The sequence below is a fragment of the Rutidosis leptorrhynchoides genome, chromosome 4 (genome assembly GCF_046630445.1).
Source record: "Rutidosis leptorrhynchoides isolate AG116_Rl617_1_P2 chromosome 4, CSIRO_AGI_Rlap_v1, whole genome shotgun sequence".
Taxonomy (NCBI): Eukaryota; Viridiplantae; Streptophyta; class Magnoliopsida; order Asterales; family Asteraceae; genus Rutidosis; species Rutidosis leptorrhynchoides.
In genome coordinates, this window is record NC_092336.1 from 136,888,008 (window position 1) to 136,905,587 (window position 17,580).

The 17,580-nt window shown below is 35.0% G+C and overlaps 2 protein-coding genes and 1 long non-coding RNA gene across 3 annotated transcripts; 2 read left to right on the forward strand and 1 right to left on the reverse strand.

Moving 5' to 3' along the window:
- Positions 1-395: 395 nt before the first annotated feature.
- On the forward strand, positions 396-10,271 carry LOC139840343 (protein IQ-DOMAIN 21-like). Its single transcript, XM_071830610.1, has 4 exons — positions 396-495; positions 7,503-7,799; positions 8,469-8,792; positions 9,288-10,271. Exons 1-4 carry the CDS (start codon positions 415-417, stop codon positions 9,696-9,698), a joined length of 1,113 nt encoding a protein of 370 aa, XP_071686711.1. The 5' UTR covers positions 396-414; the 3' UTR covers positions 9,699-10,271.
- A 908-nt stretch (positions 10,272-11,179) lies between these two features.
- On the forward strand, positions 11,180-12,662 carry LOC139841044 (UPF0481 protein At3g47200-like). Its single transcript, XM_071831278.1, has one exon. It carries the CDS (start codon positions 11,180-11,182, stop codon positions 12,509-12,511), a length of 1,332 nt encoding a protein of 443 aa, XP_071687379.1. The 3' UTR covers positions 12,512-12,662.
- A 124-nt stretch (positions 12,663-12,786) lies between these two features.
- Positions 12,787-16,439, reverse strand: LOC139840189 (uncharacterized). Its single transcript, XR_011757270.1, has 4 exons — positions 15,304-16,439; positions 15,104-15,162; positions 13,998-14,834; positions 12,787-13,587 (listed from the first exon to the last, which is right to left on the reverse strand). It is a non-coding gene; the product is annotated as an uncharacterized lncRNA (long non-coding RNA).
- Between the last annotated feature and the right edge of the window lie 1,141 nt (positions 16,440-17,580).

Consider the following 17,580-nt stretch of genomic DNA (forward strand, 5'->3'; position numbering starts at 1 on the left):
TAGTGTGTGCAACTGATATACATACATTGTTAACAAAAATGATAATAAGTCAATAAAAATAAATTAACATCCAATCCAACCCAAACCTACCGGGTACCCACCCACCCACTCGTGACAGATTAATAACGCAACGCCATTTCCGCGCCCAGTAGTTACTACTCATATCATTATCATTACTCCCTCACTCACTCTCTTCTCTGTTTAACATACTATTTCTGAATTCTTCTAATTATCAATATGCAGATGCACATCATCAACTTACAGATATCATTCTGAATTCTTCATCATTAGGTTTGTTTCTATTCATCATATCCTTAATTACTTTTTGTTTTATTACATTTATTTATTTATTTATTTATTTACTAATTACTAATCAATGTGAAATTTACAACAACAGTGATTTGATTCGCGAAAATGGGAAAGAAACGTGGCGGTTGGTTTTCTTCGGTTAAAAAGGTTTTTAAACCTTCAAACAAAGATTTCAATGATAATAAGGTTAGTTAATGCTTGTGGTAAATTTTGAAACCTTACCGTGCAAAATTAGTTTAAGTGCAAAATTAGGAAATGTTTTAGATCCGTTTTGATCTGATCATGTATTGTAGTACATTAAACTTTGTCAAACGTATATAAATCACAAAGGCAAAACAAAAAATCTATTCATGTATCAAAAAACAGCCAAAGTCATAAATATATGTTTTCAGAATTTGTACATACATTTGGACATGTCAAAGTTGGACACACATGTATACGCTCTGAAACTATTAATCTTATAGGTTATCACAATTTAGATGCATGAGAAGTAAATGTAAATATGGACACAACAAAAGGATTTTTGTTAATTAGCACAGTACATAATTAAGGATATAAGATTTTGTTTAAGCACATACTTAAGTAAAGATTTATGTGGGTTATATGGGTGGGATAGAATTAGGTATATGGAGTAAATCTTCTACGTTGCTTTTTCTGTAATAAAACTCAATCATTAATCATGTGATATAACTTTTTTTTTTTCTTTTTGTCTTTCTTGGTGGTTCCACATTTACTAGTATGACTAATGGTCCCCTCACACTATCCACCATGCAATTTGGGTCAACAATTTTCTATGAGATATAACCATCATGACACCTATGATATTACTCAGTGCATGATCTCTTAGTTAAACGGGTAAATGGATAAGGTTTTTCCTGTTTAGCCTACCGATAAAGAAGACTAATTTTTACTAAAATGTACAGTGTCTAGCTAACCAGGTTATCCCATGATAGTTTTCGATCCTTTTCTCTTTGCCACTGGTTTTAACTTGAGACCTCTTGTGAAAAATCAGCTGCCCAACCACTAGACTATCACTATCTTTGAATGGTTACTTAATTTGACTATATTACTAGCTAAAGATATATAGGAATATGATATAATTTATGTTGTGTTATAATAATAATAATAATAATAATATAGATATGGATAGTCAATTTTGGTGTATACATATAGTCAATTTTGGTACACAAAGTATGTATTTTTATATTGAGATTTTAGGCTATAAATACTCATGAATGCAAGCATTAAAATGGCATCATTTCTCACACTTACAAAGTGTTTCTTTCTTTCTCTCCATTATCATCTTTGTTCTTACACTTCATTATTAGTATTCTAAATCAAGAATCAAACCACTAAAGGTAGTTATAAGCCTACTGAATTATAACATCAAGAATCAAACCACTAAAGGTAGTTATAAGCCTACTGAATTATAACACGTTATCAGCACGATAATCTTAATACTAAATATGGTTGGCTCTGCCACCAAAATGATATATGGTCGGTTATACCACCAAAATGATATATGGTCGGTTATACCACCAGAATGATATAGGTCGGTTATACCACCTGAAAAAATATATGGTCGACACTGTCGCCAAATTTTCATTTATGTTTACTAATATTTATATTTTTGTTATATAACATTTATTTATGATTGCTTACACATGGTCGACACTGTCACCTACTTATCATTTATGTTATATTAAATTTATGTTTAATGTTTATATACTTATGAATATAAATTGACTCTAATTTATCATGATGTTTGTTTTAATTTTTGATAATAGAAAATGTCGAATCTGGAAAAGCTTAAATTTACTCCTTTAGAATCAACTGGAAACAACTACATGCCATGGGTTATAAAAGTAAAAATGCATCTTAAATCAATGGGCATTCTTGAAACCATAAATGAAAACAACACTTGTTCTGAAAAAGAACAAGCTACGGCATGTTGCTTTATTCATCAACATATTGATGAATGCTTACAAAATAATTATGTGACTGTAGAAGATCCCCATGTTTTATGGGAAGGTCTCAAAAGCAGATTCAATAATCAAAGAGAAATTTTACTTCCAGCTGCAATGGAACAATGGAGAACATTAAGGTTCCAAGACTTTAAGAAAGTAAATGAATACAGCTCAGCTCTGTATAATACATGTTCACAACTTAAATTCTGTGGACATGAAATTAGTGATGCAGACATGATGGAGAAAACTTTCTCCACAATGAATGCTGCAAACATCACAGTGCAAAGAAATTTGAGAATGCTAAAGTTCAAAACATATCCTGAACTTAATTCATATCTCTTAGTTGCAGAGCAAGATGATGAGCTATTAATGAAAAATCAGCAATCCCGTCCTACTGGTACACTTGCAATCCCTGAAGCAAATACTGCAAATAATTATAAACAGGGACAAGGACGTGGGCAAGGTCGTGGTTATAATAACCATCACCATCATCATGCCAAAAGCCATAACTATGGTAGAAACCATCCTTATGGTAATGGTAATGGGCGTGGACGTGGTCGTGGTCGTGGTCGTGGCCGTGGTGGTCAAAGAAATAGTAATCCACGAAAATATAAATATCAACCACAAAACAAGCCCATTAAACAAGATGTTGAAGAAAATTCTTCTAAAAATTCTGAAGAATCTTGCTACAGATGTGGTAGAATGGGCCACTGGGCTAATACTTGCCGAACATCTAAACATCTTGTTAAGATGTATCAGGATTCGCTGAAAGGTAAAGAAAAGGAAGTAAATTTTGTGGATAATATTGATCCAACAGTCACTGAGAAACCATCTGATTTATATGAAGATTTCTTGAATGTTTAAGTTGTGTGTCTTTTGAAAAATAAACGATTTAATATCGTCTGTCTTTGTCATTATGTTTGCTAAATGTTTCAGTACTATCTATTTGCGTTTAAAATATTGTGTAATATTAATGTACTCACTATTTATTTCTTATATATGAAGTTCAATATGAATTTTGCTGGAATACAACATCAATCAAGTGGTGGAGATCTCTGTATAGCAGACAGTGGAACTACACACACTATACTTAAATCCGAGAAATATTTTATTGATCTAAAACCAACGGAAGGAACTATACATACAATATCAGGACCTGCTAACTTGATAAAAGGGATAGGAAAGGCAAATTTCATACTACCAAATGGTACAAAATTTTTAATAAATGATGCCTTATTTTCTCCCAAGTCAAGCAGAAATTTATTGAGTTTCTCCGACATATACCTTAACGGGTATGATTATCAGTCAGTGACAACAGAAAATGAGAAATATTTAAGTATCACTGACAAGAGTCATGTGGTTGAAAAACTGCCAAGACTTAGTTCTGGATTACATTATACACATATAAATGTACCAGAAATACATATGGTAGTTAACGAAAAATATATTGATCCTGGTGTATTCAGTTTATGGCATAACAGATTAGGCCATCCAGGATCAACAATGATGAAAAGGATTATTGAATGTACTCATGGACATCCACTAAAGGATAGAAAAATCCATCATGATACAATGGTTCCATGTACATCTTGCTCTCTTGGAAAATTGATAACTAGACCCTCACCACTTAAGGTTGAGAAAGAATCACCAATATTTCTTGAAAGAATTCAAGGTGATATATGTGGACCAATTCATCCACCATGTGGACCATTTAGATATTTCATGGTTCTAATAGACGCATCTAGCAGATGGTCTCATGTTTGTCTGTTATCAAGCCGTAATGTGGCATTTGCAAAATTTCTTGCCCAAATTATTAAATTGAGAGCTCATTTTCCTGATTACACCATTAAAAGGGTGAGACTTGATAATGCTGGTGAATTTACATCTCAAGCATTTAATGACTATTGCATGTCTATAGGAATTGTTGTTGAACATTCTGTTGCTCATGTGCATACACAAAATGGTTTAGCCGAGTCATTGATTAAACGTTTACAGTTAATCGCTAGACCATTGATAATGAGAACAAAACTCCCTGTATCTATATGGGGTCATGCAATTTTACATGCTGCTGCATTGATTCGCATCAGACCAAGTGCAAGTCATAAATATTCCCCCCTACAACTTGCTTTTGGTCAAGAGCCAAATATTTCCCATCTTAGAACATTTGGTTGTGCAGTGTATGTTCCAATTGCGACACCACAACGTACAAAAATGGGTCCTCAAAGGAGGTTGGGAATATATGTTGGATATGAAACATCTTCAATATTAAGGTATATTGAACCTATGACAGGTGACGTTTTTACAGCACGTTTTGCTGATTGTCATTTTAATGAAACATTGTTCCCTAGATTAGGGGGAGAAATGAAAAATAAAGAAAATGATGTTTCATGGTGTGAACCTCAATTAAAGTATCTTGATCCTCGCACAAAAGAATGCGAGACAGAAGTTCAAAAGATAATGCATATACAAGAACTTGCAAATCAATTGCCTGATGCATTTACAGATACAAAAACGGTGACAAAATCATATATACCAGCAGTAAATACTCCAGCTCGAATTGAAATTCCAAAAGCTGGCAATAACGTCACTCATGAATCTTTGCCACGTCAGAAACGTGGAAGACCAATCGGTTCAAAGGATAAAAATCCTCGAAAAAGAAAATCAGCTGATAATGAAGTAAAAGAAAGTGTTCAAGAAGAACCACAAATCAGTACTCCTACTGCAGAGGAGATTGATGATGTCAATACAGAAATTGCAATCAATTATGCATATTCAAAAATATTATGGAACCGAAATGAAATGAAAAATCTTGATGAGAAATTTTCATTTAATGTTGCATATGACATCATGAATAATGATGATGATCCAGAACCAACATCTATGGTTGAATGTCAAAATAGACATGATTGGGCTCAATGGAAAGAAGCAATACGAGCTGAATTAGAATCACTCAATAAAAGAAAAGTTTTCGGATCCATCATTCTCACTCCTAAAGATGTGAAACCTGTAGGATACAGATGGATTTTTGTCCGAAAAAGAAATGAGAAAAATGAAGTTACAAGGTATAAAGCTAGACTTGTAGCTCAAGGTTTTTCTCAAAGACCGGGAATTGATTATGAAGAAACTTATTCTCCTGTTATGGATGCAATTACTTTTAGGTACTTAATCAGTCTGGCAGTTTCTAAAAATTTAGAAATGCATCTCATGGATGTTGTGACTGCTTATCTATATGGATCACTTGATAGTGATATATATATGAAGATACCTGAAGGATTTAAGGTACCAGAAGCATCAAATGCAAAACCCAAAGAAATGTATTCGATTAAATTACAAAGATCTTTATATGGGTTAAAACAATCGGGACGTATGTGGTATAACCGATTAAGTGATTACTTGATAAGCAAAGGGTATACAAATAATCTTACTTGCCCTTGTGTTTTCATTAAGAAAACAACATCCGGATATGTGATCATAGCTGTTTATGTTGATGATCTTAACATCATAGGTACAAATAAAGAGATCCATGAAGCCATTCAACTTCTAAAGAAAGAATTTGAAATGAAAGATCTCGGAAAAACCAAGTATTGCCTTGGTTTACAAATTGAGCATATGCCTAATGGTTTACTTGTACATCAAACAACATATACTGAAAAGATTTTGAAACGTTTCAATATGGACAAGGCAAAACCATTAAGTACTCCTATGGTTGTTAGATCACTCAATGTTGAAGCTGATCCATTTCGTCCATGTGAAGATCAAGAAGACATTCTTGGACCAGAAGTACCATATCTTAGTGCAATTGGAGCTCTTATGTATCTTACAAATTGTACAAGACCTGACATTTCTTTTGCAGTTAATTTGTTGGCAAGGTTCAGCTCTGCTCCTACCAAAAGACACTGGAATGGGATCAAACACATATTTCGATACCTTCGAGGAACTACTGATTTAGGATTATTTTATTCTAACGAATCAAAACAAGATTTGGTTGGTTATGCAGATGCAGGTTATTTATCTGATCCACATAAAGCTAAATCTCAAACTGGATATGTATTCCTAAATGGAGGTACTGCAATATCATGGCGTTCTCAAAAACAAACACTTGTTGCTACATCGTCAAATCATGCCGAAGTGATTGCATTACATGAAGCTACTCGAGAATGTTTTTGGTTGAGATCAATGACACAACTCATTACTGATTCTTGTGGACTAGAACGCGATAAAAGTCCAACAACTATCTATGAAGATAATGCAGCTTGCATAGCACAGATGAAAGAAGGGTATATCAAAAGTGACCGAACAAAACACATACCACCTAGATTCTTCTCATACACTCAAAATCTCATTAAGGACAACCAGATTGAAATGAGATATGTGCAATCTAGCAAAAACTCTGCTGATCTTTTCACGAAAGCACTTCCAACTGCTATTTTCAGAACACACGTTCATAACATTGGCATGAGACATGTTCAAAAGATGTAACAGCTGAAGCGATGTCTACTTGAGGGGGAGTCAACTCCATGCTGCACTCTTTTTCCCTTAGCTAAAGTTTTTTCCCACTGGGTTTTCTTTAGCAAGGTTTTTAACGAGGCAGTAATTTATAGTTGATCTTCAACAAAATAAAATTGCTATCCAAGGGGGAGTGTTATAATAATAATAATAATATAGATATGGATAGTCAATTTTGGTGTATACATATAGTCAATTTTGGTACACAAAGTATGTATTTTTATATTGAGATTTTAGGCTATAAATACTCATGAATGCAAGCATTAAAATGGCACCATTTCTCACACTTACAAAGTGTTTCTTTCTTTCTCTCCATTATCATCTTTGTTCTTACACTTCATTATTAGTATTCTAAATCAAGAATCAAACCACTAAAGGTAGTTATAAGCCTACTGAATTATAACATCAAGAATCAAACCACTAAAGGTAGTTATAAGCCTACTGAATTATAACATCAAGAATCAAACCACTAAAGGTAGTTATAAGCCTACTGAATTATAACATGTTGTTTGATATCACAATAATACGCCTAGCGAGTTTCTTTTTTAACATTCAACTTTTAAAATATACACAACTGATCCCTCTTTTTAGCCTAACAGCATGCAAGGTTACCCGTTGTTAGTTGCATGTAAGATTTTCCCATAGTGTATTTTATCAAATTTATAACTTTTAATTTTGTATTTGAGATTAATATTAATTACGGAGTATGTTATTTTTAAGTACTATCAGAATCTTTTTCGCAAAGAAAATGCCGTGGAAAAACGGGAAGAAGACAAGCCAGAGGTTGTTTCATTCGAGCATTTCCCAGAGAGCTCGCCAGATGTCACCAATGAGGAAAGTGACGGTGAAGATCGGAATCATGCGATTTCTGTAGCAGCGGCTACTGCAGCTGCAGCCGAAGCTGCTGTTGCTGCCGCACAAGCTGCAGCTAAAGTTGTTCGTTTAGCTGGTTATGGGCGTCATTCTAGGGAAGAAAGAGCTGCTATACTGATACAATCATATTATAGAGGTTATCTTGTAAGTTTATACCCATTCACAAATAAGTTCATTAAAAATGATCGCCCGAAAAATAAATGCAACGTTTCCTATTTGAAACAAAATTTAGTCTTTCAACAACCGCTCTGGCAAAAGGTTGATAGCATTCATTTTACATACAATTCCTATATTTTACACAAAGTTTTGATCTTTTGATCAAACAGTTCCCTATTTCTAGCCATAGTTAAAAGGGTGACTGTGGGAGATGAAGGCGTGGGTAGTTAACTCCCCCTGGATGATCCCGTACTGCTGTTAAAAAAAAAAAAAGGGTAACTGTTTACATATTTTACTATTTCATTGATAATGATGATCAGATCACTTTGAAATATATCATAATCATAACCCAGTTTCACATTGTTTTTGGGCAGGGGAGTAATAGATCACTTTGAAATATATCATAATCATAACCCAGTTTCACATTGTTTTTGGGCAGGGGAGTAATATATATTACATATGGATTTCTTAGTGTTGTTGATAAGTGCAAAAAAGACTTTAACTTTTTAATAACCGTCATGTAAAAGTCAACATTAATCACTTTGTACAACACCATCAATGCACCTTAACGACCCCCTAAGGGCCGTCGTTAGAAAAATCCATTACATGTGTATATGATATATACGATAACATCTAAATTGGTGATTTGGTTTGCAGTCTAGACGTGCACTACGGGCACTAAAGGGACTGGTGAGATTGCAGGCGCTAGTAAGGGGCCATAACGTGCGAAAACAAGCTCAGATGACAATGAGGTGTATGCAAGCTTTAGTACGTGTGCAGGCAAGAGTGCGTGCACGCAGACTAGAGTTAACACATGAGAAGCTCCATAAGAAAGTTGAGATAGATGAAAATATGATCGCACCGATGAAAGCACGAGAACATAGAAACCGAAACTTTGAGAAGATTAAAGAAAGTAGTTTGAGAAAACACGATGCAGAGATGAAAAGAGAACGAGCTCTTGCTTACGCATTTACCTACCAGGTTTGATTGATTTTGATTGTTATTATTATAGGAATCATAATATAATTATAATAATCGTTGTAAATGTCATGATACTCGGTCGTGTACAAGTTTATTCGTTGATTGACAATTGAGCATTGTTAGAGGTGTCAATATATACCCATATTTATGTGAATGGTTCAAAGCAGGTTCAATTTTACTGATATCAGGTCAAATGTTGAATATATGCTACAAAAAATTTGTAGGAGCATTAAATGGGTCAAGAGTTGCATAAACTTAATTCTAATGCTAAAAATGTCCTAAGGCCATTATACTAGATAGTACTATTGGTTTGATGATAGTTTTTATAAAGAAAATTAAGACATTAATTATTGCTAAAAAACTTTGATCTTGGCCTACAGAATCATTTTCATCCCAACCTATTTTGACCCAAACCCGTTTTGACCTTTTACCCAACCAAGTTTTTTTTCCTTGTTTTTTGCATTGCGTAATCAAGATTCCTCTTTCGTATAACAGCATGAGCAGAAGCAACAAAATTACCTGCATCAAGAATCTGATACCACGGTGATATATCCCAATGATCATGGAAAACAACAATGGGGATGGAATTGGCTTGAGAATTGGATGGCATTACAACCTTACCACACAAACCTTGTGGGGCCCAACGAAGGATCCAATCTGACCATATCCGCAAATGATGATGTATCAGTTAAAACAGTTGAAATGGATTTAGTTACACCCGTGAGCTCAGAGTACATAACAGCGGGCCGGCTCAGTGGAGAGACATTTGAATCTGCACAACATTCTCAGTCACAACGGCAGTCGATTTCTTCTGACCAGGTCCCAAGCTATATGGCCCCAACCCAATCAGCCAAAGCCAAGGTCCGGGTTCAGAATCTAGGTAAGAACAAAGGCCAACAGGTTTAGAAAGTGGGACCCATTAATGGGCTCTCGTTCGATACATCAGGTTCTGGAGGTAATGCAACTTATCAGATACCTCGAAGCCCAAGTCCGAATCCCAAAGGATATGTTAATGGAATTAATGTTGTTCGAGGTCAGTCAAAATGGTCAACAGGCTACAGCCCTGATTCAAGTGGAGGCGATGATGGGTCAACGGGTCGATATACATGGAGACACCGTTTTGGTTGATTATGGTATCCTGGTGGTAATAACTAAAACCTCCTTCCTAAGATGATTGTGTCATATCATTTCCTTTATAAAGTTATCGTTAATTTTGTCATGTTTAGTCTATAGTTTTTGTCACTATGTTAAATCTAGGTTTGAAACTAAAATGCTAAAGTATTGTGTGAATATGGTCATTTCGTCGAGTATGTTTTGACATTCTACTTAGTTTCTACAGTTATCTTCCACATTACACCCGAGACATATAGATCAATCAACATCTCTGTTTAGTTACAAATACATGAATACTTACTTCAATACAGTCCTTTAGTCGACATGTTTACCTTAACAAAAGTATCACAGTTTTGTACTACTGTAACATTAATTACTGGTGTTGGTCCATTTTTATTTTAATTACAAATAATGATCTTGTAAGTCTTTCTTTAATGAGGTTTAACCTCAAAAGCATGCTTTTGTATTGGCACAGCACCATGATGCAAGATGTTATATTCTGATAGAGTATATATTATTCCTAGCTTTATTGTATAGTCTAAGTTACATTGTGTTACACATGAACTTTTTCATGTTGCTTTTGTATGATATACTATTGAAATATTTTAAAGCAACTAACTTTATCACAAATAATGAGAATGACATCATTCCATTAGCTCTTTTCTTTTCTGTTAACAAATATTAATGTTAAACACCTTAACATATAAAAGAAAACTATGACCCTTATGAAATGCTTGATTTTAGAAAAATTTGAACCACATAATAAAAATGGGCTTAAAGTAGGCGGTCTACGGATCAAATCACTTATTTGCTTATTTTGACAGCAGATAAACAAATTTAAACACTTCAAAAACTGCTTACTTAAACACTGCGATATACATATATACTTAAAGCACCTTCAGTTGAAGTAGTTATCCTATATCAATAGCATGTTGTTTTTAATACTTAATTACTTTATCATAAATTCCACAGTTTTGTACCTTTTTAAGATTCCTTATTGGTGTTGGTCCAATAATCATCTTGTATGTCTTTCTTTAAGGAGGCGTAATCTCAAAAGCATGCTTTTGTAATTGGCATATATAGTATACCATGATTCCTAACTTCATTTTATAATAAACCTAACATCTTTAAGATTCTCAATCATAAAGGTGTTTACAAACACAAGTACAAAAAGGAACATGAACACAAATATAATATATATGCTACTGCATATCAAGATCACATGCACTTAGCTTCCTTAAATTCATAACAAATACTGCATGTTAAATTTGAAAATGAGTGTAGAAGATGATAAACCACATAGTGAAGAGCTACAAGATGGAGCATGGGTCGAGTCGATTGCCAAGGCCAGAGCCCCATCATCAGCAAACGTACGAGCCCATAGAGTCCCATCAATGGTGAAAGAGATACATGACTATGAAAAGTACTATGTTCCGAAGGTCGTTTCCATTGGACCATACCATTTTGGCAACAAGAAACTTGAGTTGGTTCAGAACCTCAAGCCTATTTTTACAATGAAGCTTCTTCTGAATGACAAGGAGACCCTCAAGTTCTTATACGATAAGCTTGGTGAACCAAATATGGTGCAACAATTAAGAAACTTCTATGAAGAGGGGTCAACAGGCCGGTTCTCCGATAAGTTATTCACTAGGATAATGTTGATTGATGCTTGTTTTATTTTGTATTATATTCGAAACATCTTTGGAGTAAAATACGACGATTGTGAAGAGTTACAAAGCCATCAAATTGTGTATGTCTATCATGATTTGTTCTTGCTCGAAAACCAAGTTCCATTCAAAGTACTACAGGAGGTGATGAATGTGCTACCTCAAGAATGTGTTAAGATTGAAGAATTCATTAGTGGCAATATATTATCATGTGAAAGAATAAATAAGAAGTGGTTTGACTTGAATAACATTGATCATCTTCTCCATCTTCTTCATTGTAGTCTTACCAAAAGAGGCGAAGATCCGAACAGAAAATTAGAACCACCCATTAAGTATACTTTTCGAAATGTTAACGAGCTTGCAGATGTAGGGATTCAATTCAAGAAAAGTGTGACTAATTCTTTGTCTCACATTGAGTTCTTTCGAAGCAGTTGGTGGCGCTTTTCAGCGAGTGTCAAAATCCCTTCCATTACGGTAGACGATTCCACCAAGCCCATGTTGTTAAACCTACTAGCCTTTGAAATGTGCTCGCATAATGCACATGGTTCATGGGTTACCTCCTACATATGTTTTCTTGATTCTTTAATTGATCACCCTGAAGATGTTAAGACTCTTCGAAAAGCCGGGGTGCTTGACACCCTAGAGAGCGATGATGATGTTACGAAACTTTTCAATGATATAGGGATTGATTTAGTGCCAAACAATTTAGCTTATGTTGAAGCTAAGAATAAGATACAAAAGCACTATGAAAGCTGGAGGAACACAAGTTTTTCTCAATTCAAACATGAGTATGTGAAAAGCCCATGGTCATTTGTTGCACTTCTTGGAGCTTTGCTGGCTCTTGCTCTTAGTGGTGTTCAAACATACTACACTATATGGAGTCCTAAAGGTGAGTGTGATGATCTTTGCATGTTTTTGAAGATGAACCATCACTTATAAGATCTTCATTTCATATTGCATTGTTTTTTTATTTGTTTGTGTGTTGTGTTTACAAAAGAGTGCTTGCATGTGTGTTGTGTATTTTAATTTCTAATAAGTCTTATATATGGTGAGCAGCATTGTCTATTTTGTAGTATGAACTATTTATTGTTATATAATGTACCAACAATCAATCTCAATATTTAATAAGGTTACTAGTGGTGTGATTAAATGACCCAAAGCTTTTTAATTGTTTTACTCAATCATCAAGTTTTATTCAATGTATTATGTGAACTAGAAAAGGTCCGGTGCGCGCGTTGCGGCGCTTTACCCGGTGTTTTCTATTCGAGATATTTTTAACGGTTGTAGTGTGCTTGCTGGAACTGATGGTGTTAGGGGTCCCGCTATCGTCCTACAAAGCATTCTGGATTATTTTTTCAGCTGCGTTTTAAGATCAAACAAAATTGCTGGTGCAACTTGCTTTAGCTGTTGATGCAACTTATATATAACCAAACGTAACAATTTTAACTCTATAATATAGTCTTAGCATAAATCTATAAAACGACAATAACAATAAATTAAACGCCCCAATCTCCTTAACTCGCCATTAAAAAACAATAATCCGTATTAGTTAAAGTATACTACTGAAAGGGTAATTTAGTGTGAAAAACAAAAGATAAATACGATACCCGGTTCTTTTCTTTGTTGACGGTTTAGTGGTATTATGCTAAACCATCAAGCACAACTTTACAATCCCCAACAATCGGCAATATTGAAGACACATATGTTTAACGTGTACATTTTGTGGCAGTCGTGAGATTTTTTTTATGTATCAATACCTTCTACGAATAGTTACATACTGGTCAAATTATGCACCAAAAAAAAACAAAAAAAACATACCCAATATGTGGCTGGGTTGGGTCCAAATGCTCCTACTCTATTAATAGCTTGAAGTACATCAGCTTGTGTTAATACGTTATCTCGGGAGCTTGATTTATCGGTAACCTATAGAACAGAGTCTACCAAATTATTTGAACATAAGAATGCATAATCCTCCTCACCAACTAATGGAATAGATGGAAATAGCTTTCCGAGTTCTGCCATGATTACAAAATTTAGAATGTATGATACACAATGAACTAAATAAAACAGAAACTCGCTTGATATACCAAAAAAATGGGCTAGAAACCTGACTAATTAAAATAGAAATTGGTCTTCAACAAAATCAAGTAATTCTAGTTATCAAAGTAAAAAAGATATAGAAGTCGTTGTTAATACAAATATAATATCGTATTGGTATTGTAGTAAAATGATACACACTTCTACATATCCCGAAATACCAAAATCATATGGAATCAGATGCATATGCCTAAGCTAATTATATATATATATATATATATATATATATATATATATATATATATATATATATATATATATATACTCTGCTAAAATAACATATGAAGGCCTATAAGGTATATGAAGAAGAAAGTCAAAAACAACATACCAAAAACACTTCTCGAATGACACCAAAAGCACGGCCTTCACCTAATCTTATGCTTGGCAGGAAACCATGGTTTGTCATTATCTCCACCTGCAAGTACCATCTCACCCATCAATAGCCACATTTTTTCATAACATAAATTGCATCACAGCTAATAATCATTAAATCATCATATAACCAAGGTTTCTAAGTACACCATGTCATACATGCAAATCAAGAAACCTAATACTCCCTGATCAAGAAAGTTGCCATGCCCTTTGGATTTTTATGCTTACTACAACTTCCAATCTGTTTAATTAAATTCATTACCACCTCCACCTATACTCATTTTAAAAAATTTATTCTTAAACGCGACCACATGATCTAAAGTCCCATCTCCATCGTTTTCGACCTTAATTTATAGGGTTCTGTATACTTTTAACCCTAGACATGTATCCAATTGGTTCATTATCACCCGCACCAAAACCGATTTTAATCTGATCATTTCTTTTTCTCCAATATCTCCATGTCCATTTTCTCAGCCTTCACCTTTATTATCACTACATCCCATTAATCATATTACTATTCAGTTACCAATAATTAATCAATCATATCCCATACAAAAAAATACCTCAATTGAAAAAACCGAAACTCAAAATTTCTAAGATATTAACACTTATCAAAAAGTGTATCTCTAATTATGATGTATAAACCATCTTTATATACAACTAATGTTACACCCAACCCAGTCAAAATGTATTCTGATGAATACCACCATTTACCCATTTATAGATAGTTATCTTTAACCAATCTGCCTAAGTTGTCTTATGCGTGTACTTGTGGAACTCCTGCTCTAATAACCTGAAAAAACAACCAATAACACAGGCGTTTATGTAACAGTTATTACCAACCTCAAGCAACACAAATAGGCAGAAGCAGATCGAAGAATAAAAATATAACAATACAAACATAAACAAAAAAAAAAGAGGAAGATGGAATTAAATTAAAAATAAGAACTAAAATTAAATTAGTCAACCTGTTAATCTTAGCTTTAATACAAAAAAACATATACAAAGGAAACAATCATATCAAAATAAAAATCAATATCACTTAAGTTGAAACACACCCACCAGATATTAGCGACGTCAGTAGCAATCTCAAATTCATCAATTTATGCTTCCGTCAACAACTAAAATCGAAAGAAAATAAGAAAACATAAACTTAACCCAAGTCAAAAAAAAAAAAAAAAAAAAAAAAAAAAAAAAAAAAAAAACCCTAAAATCGAACTCCAAATTCCACCTAAAAAAATAAAAAAGAAGAAGAAACATACCTGAATCGTGTCTCTTCTTTAATTTGTGCTTCCACCCGTAGCGGCGAGTGGTTTCGTTGCGGTGGAGGATGTGCGACATCTGATTCCGGTCAGTGGGGGTTCGTGACGGTGATGGAGGTGGTGGAGCGGCCTGCTACAGGCGATGGAAAACGCGATTAATCAGAGGTGGAAACCCTAATTTGTACGATGTAGGAGAGAAGAGAGGAGAGGGAGAGAAGAAATAAGGTGTGTATTTTTTTTTTTTCTTTATGTAATTTGGCAGATGTCGTTTTGGAGATTGGATGTGAGTGGGGTTGAATAAAACGGCAGAAACCCGGGGGAGGTTTAGTATATAGGAAGGATTAATAGCGGCGAGTGGTTTCGTTGCGGTGGAGGATGTGCGACATTTGATTCCGGTCATTGGGGGTTCGTGACGGTGATGGAGGTGGTGGAGCGGCCTGCTACAGGCGATGAAAAACGCGATTAATCAGAGGTGGAAACCCTAATTTGTACAGAGCGATGTAGGAGAGAAGAGAGGAGAGGGAGAGAAGAAATACGGTGTGTGTTTTTTTTTTCTTTATGTAATTTGGCAGATGTCGTTTTGGAGATTGGATGTGAGTGGGGTTGAATAAAACGGCAGAAACCCGGAGGAGGTTTAGTATGTAGGAAGGATTAATTAATAATAATAATTAATTAATTAATAATTAATAAAGCATTTTGAGTGAAGTAAGGAACTTTCTTTTGCAAAGCAAATGTATCACAAATGTCACCCTCCAACCTTATCTTTTTCACCTTACCACCCTGTAACCCTAAATCGCCGCCGCCTGCTCCTTCATTTGGTTCTCGGTTGGTAGCTTCTTACATTTTGCTTTTCCAGCCACCGGCATTTCGCCGGTAGCTCTGACCTTTCTTCTTCCTTTTCTTTTCCGGCAAGTGACGTGATGTTCTCTGGCCGTTCTTTTCCTCTAGCCGCCGTTCTCGTGGCCGTTTCTAAATGTTGGCCGGAACCCATGGAGCTCACGGACTTCCCAAATAACAACACTGAGGAATTCTACCCTACTCCGTGTAGCCAAAGGCGTAGGTTGATCTCCGTGGTTAGAGATTTCAGTTCATTTTGACATGCGTCTCGCCTGCCTGGCCTGCTTTTTGGCTAGCTTCTTTATGGAAAATGCTACCGTAAATAGGTAGCACTACATCTTGCTAACTCCATCTTAATTTCTTTGCAAGCGCTACATCAACAAGCCCTGCATATTTCGGATGCTTGATTAATCCCTATAGACAGGCCACTTTCATCATCATCGGAGAAGCTTTCTAAACGCCTGAATCTCGCCGGTGAAGCTTTCAGTCGCCTCCTAAGTGACATTCTCTCGACTGTTGGTGATCAACGAGGCTTCCTTTTCTAGGTTGTGGTTCATTTGTGGCTCCGGTGGTCTTTTTTGTTTTGCCGAAATTAGTGTTTCCTTAGTCGGGGTTAGTTCTCCGGCGTGTTCTCTCCTTTGCAACCAGGTGAAGAATGCCCGTATTCTATTCTGGTTTCAATCAGTAAGATCTTTTGGGGTGTTCGTAGTTCATGGGCTCTTGATCTTGTAGGCGTTCGTGCTAGGTTAGTGGAGTCGGCCTCCTTTTAGCTGGAATATTGTCGTTCTGTCAAATTCTCTTCACTATATGTTTTTACCTTTGTAACGTTTTCTTGCGTAGGGAAGGCCGTGGACTAAGTTTGATGTTATCCGGTTTTGTTCTCATCCGACTGTTTTACCAGTGGCCTCCGATGGGTTTTCGGCAGTTTGTTTGTTGCCAGTGGCCTCCGATGGTTTTTGGAGGTTTGTTTGTTGCGGTAACTGTCAGCGTTATTTCACCTGTTGTTGTTTGTATCTTTTTTATTTTAGTGCAATCGTTGTATTAGGATTTCTGTGATGGCATCGTCAGGCTTTTTTATTTACTTGTAAACTGTAATTTCGTCCTGGTAGTAGCACCTTTTATTTAGGCTTGTTGTTTGCCGTTTATTAGCTAGGTTTGGATTTTCTTTAATTTCGATTGTACTTGTTGATCTTTTGATTCATTATTATGTTTGTTTTTTCTGGGAAAAAATATGTACAACAAATATTTTTAAAGTTAAATTTTGCAAGAAATTTGTTATTTTATCAAAAGTCATAAATTAAGGGGAACATTTAATGATCAAATTTATACTTTTTTCTTAGATTTATACGTCTCTAAGACTAATGCCATCCATTAGTCCTTATTGCCGCCCTCAACTTGTCCTTTCAAGACATTGTTGGCATTCACTCAACCTCGCGCGCA

What these genes read in the sequence shown, in the direction of transcription:
- LOC139840343 (XM_071830610.1), top strand. Translation starts at nt 415, where the DNA reads ATGGGAAAGAAACGTGGCGGTTGGTTTTCTTCGGTTAAAAAGGTTTTT. An exon ending in AAGATTTCAATGATAATAAG is followed by an intron (nt 496 to 7,502) that starts GTTAGTTAATGC and finishes GTTATTTTTAAG; the next exon opens with TACTATCAGAATCTTTTTCG. An exon ending in CATATTATAGAGGTTATCTT is followed by an intron (nt 7,800 to 8,468) that starts GTAAGTTTATAC and finishes TTTGGTTTGCAG; the next exon opens with TCTAGACGTGCACTACGGGC.
- LOC139841044 (XM_071831278.1), top strand. Translation starts at nt 11,180, where the DNA reads ATGAGTGTAGAAGATGATAAACCACATAGTGAAGAGCTACAAGATGGA.